The 14,729-nt window shown below is 35.7% G+C and overlaps 1 protein-coding gene across 7 annotated transcripts in view; it reads right to left on the reverse strand.

Moving 5' to 3' along the window:
* Window positions 1-14,729, reverse strand: part of Il6st (interleukin 6 cytokine family signal transducer) — a 60,517-nt gene that overhangs the window by 33,415 nt on the left and 12,373 nt on the right. For 4 of the 7 annotated variants that reach the window (XM_063258167.1, XM_063258165.1, XM_063258170.1 and 1 more), the window contains exon 2: window positions 6,298-6,373. In XM_063258167.1, the coding sequence (XP_063114237.1) occupies window positions 6,298-6,373 (76 nt within the window). Of the gene's footprint in view, window positions 1-6,297; window positions 6,374-12,754; window positions 12,845-14,729 lie in introns of all 7 variants that reach the window. The other 3 variants (XM_063258171.1, XM_063258169.1, XM_063258166.1) reach the window with 1 other exon arrangement.

Below are 14,729 nucleotides of genomic sequence, written 5' to 3' on the forward strand. Positions count from 1 at the left end.
ACCCTGCAAAAAAAAGGACTGAATTATTGAATAATAATAAATTATTATTATTATTATTATATTATATATTATATTATATTATTGAGACAGACTCTTGCTTTGTAACTTGGGCTGGCCTTGAACTTATTATGTAGCTGGCCTCAAAATGAGGCAATCCTCCTGCTTCAGCCTCCTGAATGTTGAGATTACAGTCATGTGCCACCACACCCAGTCTCTTTTTTGTTTCTTGTCTGGTCTTGAGATGAAGGTAATACTGGCTCCACCCCACAGGTATTTCAAAGTAAATATTTCTAACACTATATGCATTACGTTCTCTTTTTAAACATATTCTTATTTCTCTACCTCTGCTAACAGCACCACTCTCATTCGGTTACACAGACCAAATACCAAGTTAATGACAGTACACTCACTGGAGCCCACATATCACATTTCCATGATCCAAGGCTACAAACTTCTGACTTCTCCTCTACCATTCCCACTCACCCTCAACTTCTGAAAAGTTGAAACCGTGAGCAGCCCAGGATAAACAGTATGTCCCCCACTAGCTGGAAACTCAGCATTTGCTGGTGCCTCAGTAGACTGAACGATTTTTGCATTACACCTTACAGAAGTATCATCTATTCTAGATTCTATATTCTTAGTATTTTTATCAACCTCTTGTCTCTAGTACTACTTGGAATGCAGAAGCTCAGGCCATCACACATTCTTAGCTGGATTTCCATCCATCCAGTTTGCCCTATACAACTATTACCATAGTTATGGTTCTAAATGATTATGCCATTTACTATTTAGTAGTTACATATTATTTATCTGTGGGAGACAACACCAGTGACTCCCTTTAAATCCAGAACAATTGCTGACTTTGATTACCATCACACATTCTTAGCTGGACTTCCATCCATCCAGTTTGCCCTATACAACTATTACCATAGTTATGGTTCTAAATGATTATGCCATTTACTATTTAGTAGTTACATATTATTATCTGTGGGAGACAACACCAGTGACTCCCTTTAAATTCAGAACAACTGCTGACTTTGATTACTTGGAGACTCATTTCCTTATACTGATATGTAAAAGGCTGGCTAGGGTATTTCCTTCTCTCTTTAATTGGCTCTGAACATTACAAATAAGGCTAGCGGAGGTGCTAACGTGTAAAGTCTATAGCCATCAGACAGTCCTGTTTCCTCGCATAGTGTTCTCTACAATACAGGACTGAACAAAACGAATAGCCCCCAAAACAATTCCACTGCCACCTTAATTGGGTTATGTAAACTGATTCTTCTGCATATCTTTATCTCTACAAAATATCAGAGATGCCATTCTTACACCTGGCCAGCCAGCTCAAGTTACTCAGTAATTCCCAACATCTTCACTATCACTCATCCCTGAGCCACCCCCGTTTCTTCACAAGATAATAAATGCTTGGAAAGGCCTAAGATACAGGCCTTTGTCTACACATCCTGACAAAGGTTGGACTCAGGACCCCTTGGCTGCCCTTAACTTGGAATATGTCTTGGTGTTTTTATTCTTGCTATGGGTTACATTGGTGGTGGTAGATTAAAATTAACTTGCTAGGATTCCAATGATGTCTCAATGAGATTATAAATACAATCTTTTGGATTGTGAGGAAAACTATAAAGAAGATTACAATACGTGGGTGACTAAACTAGATATTTGGGTTTACAATAATTATCAAAAAGTCCCAACTATTTGGCATGATTTTATTCTCTTTCTCTAGTCTGAGTCCACATAGTTAAGCTAGATTTCCCCAAACAATGCTGCTGGCCAATCAGTTCTTGAGTATTATCCACTTTGTTGGTTTCAGTTTTCTTGTATGGAAAATAAACTTGAAATTGGCTATATTGATCTTTTTGAGATTAAAAGGTAGTTGTGTAAAAAACATTGTAAATGCCTAGTACCCAGCAGACCTCTAATAAATGGTAGTCACACTGATAGGCTCTAGAAGGTTCTATTAGAGGTGTTATGGCTTATATCTGGATGTTACCCCCAAGGTCTCATGCACTCATAGGTGACGCTTTTGCTAAGTGTCTGGTCTATGACTGTGTGTTAACTGGATCATGGTGGTGACACTGGATTAGTCCACTGATTGGTATAGCATAGTTCTGGGTGTGGATGACAGATTTATGAAGAATGAAGACCTACCTACTTTGGATAGAATAAAAAATGACAGAAGGAAGACTCATTGCTTCTTGCCTGCCCTGTCATGGACTGTTTTTCCTGTGCCATGTCCTTTTGCCATGCTACCCTGCCTTGGAGACAGCCGACTATGGACTAAAACCTCTACAAACTGTGAGCTAAAATAAATCTTTCCTCCTTTAACTTGTGGGTAATGGACTTTTTGTCCCAGCAATGAGAAAAGTAACTAAGACAAGGGATGAATGGCTCTTGCAATTAATAGTAAAGGTATCACGGCTTATGGAACTGAAAAAAACCTGGGAAATCATTTATTTCAACCTTTCATATTACTGACAACGAAAGCTGGACAACATTAGAGTCAACTTCAGTTATGAGCTAAACTCAATTCTCAATTTGGTCTCAAGCTAGACACACAAAGAATAAAGCTACCTTGAAAAATTAAATAATTACTGTATTTTCCTATTGTGATCTTTCAAAGTCAGCCAGAAGGAGGAAAAGCAGACTTTGAGATTAATGTTGTTCAGCACTGTCAAACGAAATCCTGGGACCTGTTACACATCTTATTAAGATCAGAGTTGGAATGTGTTTTTCTTTGTTTCAAAATATAAAATGTGCTCTATTATACCACCTTGCCATTATTTATACATGTCTACTTTAAATCCTATTACTTTGGACTTCTGAGTATGGAGCTTTATCTGGTGGAGGGTCTCTAAAGCACCCTGAGACACGACAACAATCACACAATTCCCAGACTTTGCTTTACTTCTTGACAAAATCATTTCTGCTTCACTTTTTCTAAAGTAAACAATTTAAAATATAATCAGAGACTCATACTATTAATTTTTAATCACACAGAGTAAGAGAAATACTAGAAGTGGGTAAATATTCCAGTTTTCAAAGTGAAATGGGATCATTAAGTATCCCAGGCCAAAGTATTCCCATTTTAGGGTTACCTAGATGATCAAGTTTCACAAAATCTTTTAATTATTTAATAAATTTATTTTGAATATTCATGTGGACAAAAGTGTAGATTAGGATACACTATAATGAACATTATGAAATTGCTATAGTGAAATGGCTATATTGTTATATGAAATGGCTATTTTTCATATTATAATTTTTTATTATATATTTTTCACATTATAAATGTATTTATAATAAAAAATGATCTAAAAAGTCAATGAAAGAGCAGTTTTTAGTAGAATATATTGATGTGCCTGCTCTCACTCCTTGAAGTAGACTGCATTCTTCAAAGAAAGTCACACCCATATGTTTACCCGATCCCACATTTTTCCTACAGTATCAGTGACATTCCTTCCACAAAAACATAGGAGTATACTGCTCCTGTCTTAGATTTGTGTGAATGCTTATATCTGCCCTTTCCAATGCAGGGTGTTATACAGTTTCCAAAATTAGATTATTGAAAGACTACAGCCTCTGACTAGCTCTCTGGTTCTGTTGAGTATTCGTTTTTGGAATGCAGCCATATATTATAGAGAACCCAAGGCTACCTGAAGAGGTCACATATGGTACTCTGGCCAAAGGCTCCCACAAAGCCCTGAGCATTCAGTCAATATCAATATCAGACATACAAATACATGGAAACACAGAAGAGTTCAGCTCTTCGCCTGTTTTCACTCATATAACCCATGAAATAATTACTACCATTTTAAACCGTGAAGTTTTAGAGTATACATAACTCTAACACAGTCCTGTTATTTTCAACATTCTAATCAACAACTTGGCAGAAGACAGAGATGTACACTTATCAATTTAGTAGAAGACAAGACTATTAAAGATTACAACACTGGATGAAAACGGTAAGATTTAAAATCTAATGGTAAGAATAAAAATCTAACGTAAATAAAGTGAAATTTATGACAGAAGAAACACCTCTTATTTAGGTTGACATATAGTTAGAACTGGCTCAAAACAATGGAAATAACTTGAGAATTTTCACTAACCATTAGGCTTAATGTAAAACTGCCATATCTGTTTCTCTCTTTCTTTCTTTTTTTTTTTTTGGTCTTTTTGAAATAGGGTTTCACTATGCAGTTTAGGCTGGCCTTGATGTCCCTTTGTAGCTCAGGCTGGCCTTGAATGGGCAGTGATCTTTCTGCCTCAGTTCTGGAGTGCTGAGATTACAGGTATGTACCACCACGCCCAGTGAAATTGTTATATCCTAAATACCAGGAAGCTTGTTACTTTATAAAAATGATGCTCAGATTAAAGTAACAGAGCTATTTTACTCTTTCCAGTTCTTGTATATTTATCTTTTTTGTAAAGTATATTTTATTCAATAATCCTAGTAACAATATTTTAATAATCAGTAACAATTTTATTCAATAACCTTAAGAATTACACTTTTTTATAATGCTTACTGTGAGCTAGGTTCTGTTGTTACTAATTCGCTTAATCTTCACAATGACCACAAGAAGAAAGAATTCTCATCCCCCCTTTATAGCTAAGAAAACTGAGGCACAATTTACATCACTAGCCAAACTACAACACCTATTAAAAGAAAGAGCTGGGATTGTATCATATTTTAAATGTGATATACAGGGAACCAAGAAAAGCATCAGAAAGGCAATCAGGGTTCAATCACTAGAATCTAACTGGAAGGATGGATGGATGGTTGGCAGGCAGGCAGGCAGGCAATCAGAATGCAGACATTAGAAGTCAAAGGCTATAAAAAATGATTAGTTAGAATAACTAAGTTTAGTTTCGGTAGAAGGGTCTACAAAATAGGAAAATAGTCCTTCCATACTTGAAAAGCTGAACAGTGAGAAGAGAAAACAGGCCTACTCTGGAACTAAATGGGTTGGAGTGTGGTGGTGCACACCTGTAAGGTGAGCACTTAGGAAGCTGAGGCAAAAGCACTGCTGTAAGTTTGAATTCAGCCTGGGCTATAATGAGACCTTGTCTAAAAACAAAACAAAAAAAACCTGTAAGATGAAAACTTGGGTTACTAAAAAGATAGCTAGGTATGGTAGGCTACGTCTATAATGCCAGCATCTTGGGTGACAAAGGTAGAAGGATCCCAAGTTTGAACCCAGCCTGAGTAATATGGTGATTTAGCTAGACCTAGTCACAAATCTAAAAAAGGGCCATGAATGTAGCTCAGAGTGAAGGCATGATTTCAATCTCCATAATTAAAAAAACAAAGTAAGGAAGGTTGTCTAGTGGTATAGTTCAGTAGCAAAGTGCTTGCCTGACAATACCCATGAGTCCCTTGGCTCAGTACTGAGCATCCTCCCCACAAAAAAAAAAAAAAAAAAAAATTCTAAATAATATAGTATTTCAATATAAACACTTAGTTCCAGGCATGGTGGCACACACCTATAGTCCCAGCACTTGGGAGGCTGAAGCAGAAGGATTGACACAGTAAGTTCAAGGCCAGCTTATACTATATAGTGAGAACCTGTCTCAAAAAACAAAACAAAAACCCAATAATACAAACAAACAAACAGACTGTCTCTTAAAGCATGAAAAAAGAAATCACATTTTATGCAGTGGGGCTGATTTAAAGCAGTGTTTTTCAAACTGTGATGGAAGCTCAGGATTAGATCAGAGTTATTGAAGATCCCTTGAATTTGTCACAGATTTATACTTTTTTGTTTGCTAAATCCACTGATCATATGTTTGGCTATCATGATCTCAAATTGTTGAGAATTTCTAAATATGTATTTGTAACTTCTGCACTGATCTCACTGTGAGCCTGAGACGACTAGATGGGCATCTACAAGTTGGCACAGTATTGCTTTAGTTATCTCTTCATTCTATTAACACAACCATACTGCTAAGGGATACTTTTTTAGAAACTAGTAGAAAAATATTAAGAGCTAACAGATTTTCCTTATTCTTTTATTTAAAAAAACTTTTTTCCCTTTCCCCATCTTAATGCTACTATAGTATAATTAAACAGAATTTAGTTACTGAATGACTCAGAAGTCAAAGTATATTTAAAAATTAAGCTTATTTTTATTTATTTATTAAAATAATTTTAAGTCATATTTATTCTCTGAGTTAGGACACTAGGAAAAATGAGCATAACTATATTAAACATAGCTTAATATGTAAGTCTACAAAATTCTATGAATTCATTTGTGGAGTTGCAAAGTATTCAGTGAGCCTTACCTATACATTCAGTGATGAGGAAAACAACCAAAACTTGCACAAGCCAGACCTTCAGCATCATCTTGGAAGTATATTTCTGCAACAGATATGCATAATATTATTTTTAATATTTTTCTCTTACACATAACCAAAAACAATCTTGTGTTTTCTAAAAGGTGGCAAAATTCTTACAAGAATGCAACAATTGAGTTTTCAGAATATCTTGTAATTTCCACTAAATTTTTGGCCATATGAATCTTATAGGAAACAAATTTTGTACTTTAAACTTCATTAAAAAAATCTTTCTGGGCTGGGGATTTAACTCAGCAGCACAAATGCCTGCCTTGCAAGCAGGCAGTCGTGAGTTCAATCTCCGGTACCGATAAAAAAAGAAAAAGACGAAAAAAAAAATCTTTCTATACATTAATAAATAACTGAGATTGAGAGCTTCAGACAGACAAATTTCTGCCTGGCAACATCTGCTGAAAATATCAGAATACACTTGACCAGAAAAAAAAAAAAAAAAAACACTTGGCGAATACATTTGTAACTCACTGCATTACCAAAAATATGCCCTAATATATGAAGAATGCCTACAACTTACTAAAAGCTTATAACACCTAATAGAAAACATGGGGAAAAGATTTTGAGTTTATTGACAAGGAAACACAAGTAATTAAAATATATAAAAAGATACTTCACTCAAAATGAGACATAAAGTTCACTGGAAAAAAGTCTCTTCGATACATGGTTCTGGAAAAACTGGCTTTCCACATGCCAACAACTAAAACTAGACCCAGGTCTATCATCATGCACTGAACTGAAGTCAAAACAAATCAAAGATCTAAATGTTAAAACAAAAACACTAAATTTACTGGAAAATAGGTAGAAATCTTGAAGACATATGTATAGGCAAAGACCTCATGAACAAAACTCAGACTGCAAGGTGAATACTCTTAAAGAATCAATAAATGGGATCTTAGCTTATTAAAAAGTTTTTGCATAACAAAAGAAATCACCAACATTATGAAAAGATAACCCACAGAGTGAGAAAAAATTATAGCCAGTTGTACCTCAGGCAAAGGACTTTATCTAGAACATACAAAAAACTGGAAAAAAATCAGACTCCTCAAATTTAAAGACCCAATCCAAAAATGGGCATCCAACATACTTCTCAGATGAAGAATAGAACCTTGTCATGGTTGATACATTTTGTGTCAACTTGAGAAATTTAGAAGTTTACCTAAGCAACTCAGAAGGGAGCCAGGGTCTTTACTTTGTAAACATCCTCCCCCTGCAGAGGGCATGGAAATATTGTGATTGCTGCACTAGCCCTGGGGTGGGGTATGTGGCAGCCTCCTTGCAATACGAGAAGAGGAATGTTCCCTTGCTACTTTTTCTTGTTACTTTGCTATCTTATGCCCTTTAACTATTGCCACCCTGCCATATGGGCAGCTGATTATGAACTAAAAACCTCCACAAACCGTGAGCTAAATAAAACTTTTCTTCCTTAATTTTGGGTGTCTGGTATTTTGTCTCAGCAAGGAGAGAAAAGTAACCAAAGACAAATGGCTAATAAATACATGAAAAAATGTTCAACATCACTGGTCATTTGAGAGACGCAAATTAAAACAACACTGAGATTCTGTCTCATTCCAGAATGGCTTTTATCAAAAATATCAACCAATAAACTGGGCTTGGTGGCACAAGTCTGTAATCCCAGCATTCAGGAGGCTAAGGTGAAGGACTGTTGTGAGTTGGAGACCAGCCTGGGCTACAAAGTGAGTTTAAGGCCAGCCTGAACTGCATAATGAAATGCTGTCTCAAAAAGCCAGACACACCAAGCTATGTATTATGTATTTTATTTTACAAGAAATCTTAGAAATGGCAAAGCTAAAGGGACAGAAAGGAGATTACAGGTTTCCTAGAGCTGAAACAGACAAAAAACCCAAAAGAACTTTTTAATGTGATGGAAATACTCTGACCTGATTGTGGTGATATTGTAAACTTTACACATTTGTTAATATTCACTGAATTGTGTCAAGAACAGCAAAGGCAGCTGGGGGGAGGACCTGAGAGGCTGCGGCGGGGAGGACTGCCATGGGCTAGAGGTCAGCTTGGCCTATACTGTGAATTCAGTGCTGGCCTGAACTCTAGATCAAGACTATCTCAAAAAATCAAAACAAAAAAACAACATAACACAACAACAAAAAGAATTGCAAAGATCTGAGATTTTATCCTATTAGCTAATAAATTAACATGCCACTTTTCATGGTTACTGGCAAAAGATAAAACTTGTGAGTAAAGAAACAAGACTATTACTCTTAACAGGAGCAGCAAAGTACCAGCACTTTCTTGTGCTGACTGTATTCTGTTAAGTGATGAGTTTAAGCAACCTGCATCATAAAAAGGAGCAGGAAGGATTTTCACCCTTTACTTTGGAGGAAGGCATTATCTTGATCTTTGGAGGCTACAGGCAAACCTGTTCTTTTTATTTGCGGAGGTAACATTTCTACCTTCCAATACCACTGAGAGGAGTTTAGGGAAAACTGCAGGATTTGGTCACGAGACATACAGAGCTGCAAGAGACCCATGGGTTTCCCATCAGACTGAACATGAACAATAAGTAAATTTATGTATTTATGTTAGACCTCAATTATAATGGAACAAAAACTGCGCAGCCAAAAGAAATTAGTGTTTAACTTTTTCAAAAGTCATATACAATAATGTATGCTACAAACTAGACATGTAGTCAACAGTACAGCGCATGATTAGCATGCATGTAGGCCCCAATTCAGCACAAAAAACTAAAAAGTGGAAAAGGAAAACAGCCAAATATCCATAAATACTAGAAAAAAATGGCATACTCAAGTAACTGAGTCAGAGCAATGAATAAGAACTTACAAGTACATGAAACATGAATGAACCTCCCATAATGTAACAGAAGAAACCAGACACACTGAAGTATACTCTACATGATTTCCTTCATGCGAAATTCATTAAATAAGCAAAATTACCTTTGGTGATAAAAGTTACAATAGCAAGATTTTTTTGTTTTTGTTTTTTGTTTGTTTGTTTGTTAGAGAGAAGAGGACAGAGGGAGTATATTCTAGGCCCTGGGCATGTTCTATAACTTGACCTGGACAATGTTAAAAACTCACTGAGCCATAAACACTGAGAGGTTCTGATTTTAAGTATGTAAGATATATTTAATAAGAAAGTGAACAAAAACAAATCAAAACTAGTCCAATATACAATACTGAACAAAACAAATCAAATCAAAAACAAAAACAAATCAAAACTAGTCCAATATACAAAAATACAAAACTCAGAAAAAGTTATCAATACTGTTGTGAGACTAAGCAAATAAAGACACCATTACACATTCACAGATTACATTGTATATTTAACAGGCTTCCTAGCAAATTGTACACTCAAAACTACACTCAAAATCAGACCTCCTTTTAAAAGGAAAACAAATATACCTACCCAAAGTGTGTAGTCAGAGAAGGTATACTGCAATATCAGTAAAAACTAAAATACATACATTTGAACTTCGTGGTTCTACTTCTAGCTGTTTTATCCTAATAGTTATGAACAAAATAACACATATACAAAGTTTTTCACTGCAGCATTGTTTGCAATAGTAAAAAACTGTAATAATCTACAAGTTCCTAATAGTGTGTTACTGTTGGTAAAAATTATAGCATACCCAAACATAGCATACACATAGCAAGAAAACAAAAACCAAAAAAAAGAAAAGACAACAATAAATGAAGGATGGGTTACTCTACCATATACTCAATTATCCCCGTTCAGTGGGGTACCAATGTGACTTTAGTATTTATGCCAAAAAATACATACATTTTAAATTTTAAAAAGTTAACATGGCCAGGTACAGTGGTATGCATTTGTATCCTACCTACTTGGGAGGCTGAGGCAGGAGGATCAGAAGTTCAGAGCCAACCTGGGCACCATAGCAAGGTCTCTTATCAAAGTAAACATTTAGGAAAGGTGGAGGAGATGTGTAGACCACATGTGGCATGACTGATAAACCCTGGATTCAATACTCAGTAGCACACAAAAAGGAACAAACAAGAGAAAAAACTTTTGTAAACTTTTTCCTTAAATAAAACTTCTAGATTGGTGCTTCATTAAATACATATCCTAACTTGACTTTATATACTTCCTAATCTATAGCAGTCATCCTGTATAAAATTATTTGATAATGAGCATTAAGACTGTCTTGGGAATAGATCTATAAAAGACCTAAACCACAGGAATCATTTTCCTCTACCTGTTTCATTCCTTACACCCCAACTTTACCTTCATATGAGGAGTCAAGATGTAGCTCAATGGAAGAGCACTGGCCAACATGAATGTGCATATGCGCGAGGTCCTGGATTTGACTGCCAGCAAGGTAGAAACACAAAACATATACAGCATTGGAATAGCAAACAGCCCTACACTAGAAGAATCTACTGCTGTTTAACTGCTCATCAAAACAAAGAAAATACAGTGTCTGAGAACACGGGTATAATATGTCATGCTTTCCTGAATATTCACCATGTATCTTCACAAGTCTCAGAGATTTCCAATTCCTTGGGATTGAAACTAAGTCCTTCACACTGCCATGTATCTTCAGCCCTTTTTATTTTGAGACAGGCCTAAGTACCTAGGTTGTCCAGTCTGGATTTGCTCTTGTGATCTGCCTGCCTCAAATTCCCAAGGTGCTGGAATTACAGGCATGAGCCACCGTGCCTGGCTGCTGTGCTATTCTTATGACAAAACTCAAAAACAAAAAGTCCATGAAAATATTTATGATTACTTCAAAGCAGTCAGTTTTAAATGAACAGTGCCATGAGACATAAGTAAAACAGGCAAAGGGGCTTCACGTATTAATAGAAAGTAATGTTTCTGAGACTGTCATTAAGATGTGAGGAAAAAGCATCTATCTGAGGCATCTGATAGTTTAGTGCTGTTATGGTTTGAGTCTGGATGTCCCCCCAAAGCCACATGCAGTCATGGAGGTGGGCTTCTGGAGTCTGTGAACGACTCATGGTCCAATGCTGGGCTCATGGGAGTCGATGCTATTAAGTGAATGTGGCCTATACACAATACAAGGGATAAAAGAGTCTTCTCTCCATGTTCCTTCCTTTTTGCTTTTGTTGCTTGCGCTGTTTTCTGCCACTATGAACTGCTGCCCTCTGCCATGTGCCACTCTGCCTTGGAGCCAGATGGTTATGGACTGAAACCTCCACAAACTGAGCTAAATAAACCTGTCCTCCCTTAACTTTGGGTGTTGGGTATTTTGTCTCACCAACAAGAGAAAAGTAACAGACATGTGCTAAGAGATACAGAACACAGGATCCTTCATAAAATAATATATGCCCTGAAGTTAACATAGTATAGGAGCTTCTCTCTTTAAAAATGGACAGAATTGTTATTTTTTGTTATTTTCCATTTCCTTTCAATCTAGTGGCAATAGACTCTCAATTTTAAACTCAATAGTGCCCACTCTCTCATTTCTTACAGAATTTTCTATGCAAACTTAAAGCATGACTAGCAGTCACAGGAAAGTTTTATCTCAAAACTGAGTGATTCTTGTTATAGCAGTCCTCAGTTATGGTGGAACAACATAACAGTGTTGACAGGAGTTATAAGATATCACACATAATTTGCTACTATTAATGTTAAAATATCAAAGTTTATGACTTTAAAAATAACAAATACAAGATAACTGTTATGGTTGTTCACTCTTATTTCCATGGGCTTTCCCATGTTGGAAAAAAGGCAGTACAGAGAAAGCTGACAAATATTTAACAGCTGTACCCCTTAAAATTACTGTTACTGCTTATGATTGTGATTTTTCAATTTATGTCCATTTTCTTTTTAATTTAACCCAAGAAAAGAATGAAAAATACATCAGAGATTTACACTGATTATGAGGAAGAGTATCAATATAACTTTCATTATTACAGTAAGATTATTGCTATATTTGTAGAAGAGTATATGAATTCTAACTGAAAAAAAAAGAAAGTAAACATGTTTAGTGAGTAAGCTGAGGCATCAGAACAGGAAGAAAATTCTGTTAGTTTTTACTGCTTGTTTATTTATTGGTACCAGGGATTGAACTCATGACCTTGTGCTTGCCAGGCAGGCGTTTATGCCACTTAACTAAATCCCCGGCTATACTGCTAATTTAAAAAAAATTTTTTTTTTTGCAAAAGTTGGCCAAACTTAGTTAACCAATCATGAAAAAAATTATTTACAAAATTCTCAACAATCCACCCTCTCTTTTCTCCCACTAATACCAATTTTGAACTCATTATAACCAATACTTGGATACTGCTTTATGCATACAAAATACATTTATGTAAATTATTTCACTTGGTTCTCTAATATCCTAGAGAAGAAGCAGGTAGACAGGGCAGAAATTATTTTCATAAAAGAGAAAAAATTCACACAAGGTACTTACCCAAATCATAGTATTAGTAAGTAATGCAGCAGGGATTTGAAACTCAGTTTTTTATCTCCAAATGTCATGTTCTTTTGATTGGGTCTTGCTCTAAAGACATAAAAGCCTTGTTCAAAAAGCTGACTTTTAATAATATTTTATATATCTACCTTTAAAATCCCTAATATCAGACTTTCGGATTTGCACAAAGTATACTGTTTTAGAGATCTCCTGAACTTAAGAATACAACAATTCCATAAACAGTTGGTTAGATTATTCAGACAGCCTTGTTCTAAGGTGACTTTGTGGTTTTCAGATAGGGTTTTTTTCACTATGTTGCCCAAGCTGGCAACAAACTACTAGGCTCAAGTGATCCTCCTGTTTCAGCCTCAATAGCTAGAACCACAGTCACCTAGGATTATGCTTTGATACCACGCTTGCAAATACTAAGATTTAGCTATGCCTAATTCTATTTCCCCAATGTCTATGTAATGCTATCAAGGGACATTCTGTTAAATGTAATAAAAGCAGTATTTTAACAGAATCATACCTTCTATCTTCTACTAGCAATGTGTTAAAGCTGCTAATTCTTCAACTATCAAACTATTCTATGCACATAGATATAAAAATTTTAAGATTTGCTCAGTCATAGGTTATACTCCAGCATAAGGTAACTTTGGCTCCTTTTTGAAGTATAGTAACTTAAAACTTAAGAACTGAATCCTCACTGGTGATATAGCTCAATGGCACAGCTCTTGCCTAGCAAGTATAAGGTTGTGAGTCTGATTCTCAGTACCAAAATAAATAAATAAATGAAAGATTTGAATCCTCTAATATTTTTTCCTGTACAATAAGACTTTAATATAATTTAATAACAGAAGGAACTGAATTTGTGACTATTTTTAAATCTTCAAGAAAATCTGTCATGTGAAAATCTCACATCAAGTGAAAGTTCCCTATAATCTCACCTAGAGATAACTACTGTCTATGGGCATGTTGGTGTTAAGGGGATACTCTTGCAAAATGTTCTGTGCATATATTCTATCTTGTTTAAATAATACTTTACAAAGATACGATGACAAAAATGTAAGTGTTCTGTTACTAGCTTTTTTCACTTAACATTACACACTGGACATACAAGTAAACACACAGATTAATCCTTGCGTACTTTGCTCAATTTCCCTTTCTCGTGCAGCTCTTCCTGAGCTGCTCTACATTGCTGACCTCCTCTGCTTTCCTGTGTTTTTCCCCTGTAGTACTTAAGATTATCTCTAGTAGGCTGACAAATATTTTACATGAAGGGCCAGTTGTAAATTCTCTGTTGCAACTAGTCAATTCTGCTACTGAAGTGCAAAAGCAGCCAGAGACAATATTCAATATTAAACATTCAAACAAATGGAAAGGTCTGTTAACTTATTCAAATAGACTGCAAGCTGGAGTTGGTACACAGGTTGGTTTGCTAACCTCTGTTACTATTCACTTAGTTTTCTTTTGTTATACATTGAATTGAACCTCCATCCCATGATATATTAAAATCTTAACTCCCAACACCCTAAAATGTGATCCAACTTAGAAACAGGGCCATCACAGATAAAATACCCTTGGGGCTCACAAATTAGAGCCCTTAGTACAGTATGCCCTAATAAGAACAAATCCACCAACGGGGCATGTGACAAAAGAGGCAGATTGGAGCAGTACAGCTGCAAGCTAAAGAATCTTAAGGACTTCTGGCTATTACCACAAAACTAGGAAGAGACCATGAAAGATTCTTTCTTCTAGCCTTCCTGGAGGGAATAAATTTCTGTTGTTTTGGGTTAGCCAGTTTATGGTACTTTGTTAAAGCAGTCATTGGAAACTAATACACTGTTTGTATTACCAAAACAGAACATAAGCAAATGATGCAGAAATTTTGTCTGTTTTGTTTCATTATATTCCTTGCATCTACAATCATACTTAGTATAGTCAGCATTTGATATATCTGGATGAAAAGGTGCTT

Source organism: Cavia porcellus, unplaced genomic scaffold (genome assembly GCF_034190915.1).
Source record: "Cavia porcellus strain 051 isolate PalLab524CR breed Dunkin Hartley unplaced genomic scaffold, mCavPor4.1 scaffold_11, whole genome shotgun sequence".
In the NCBI taxonomy this organism is placed as follows: Eukaryota; Metazoa; Chordata; class Mammalia; order Rodentia; family Caviidae; genus Cavia; species Cavia porcellus.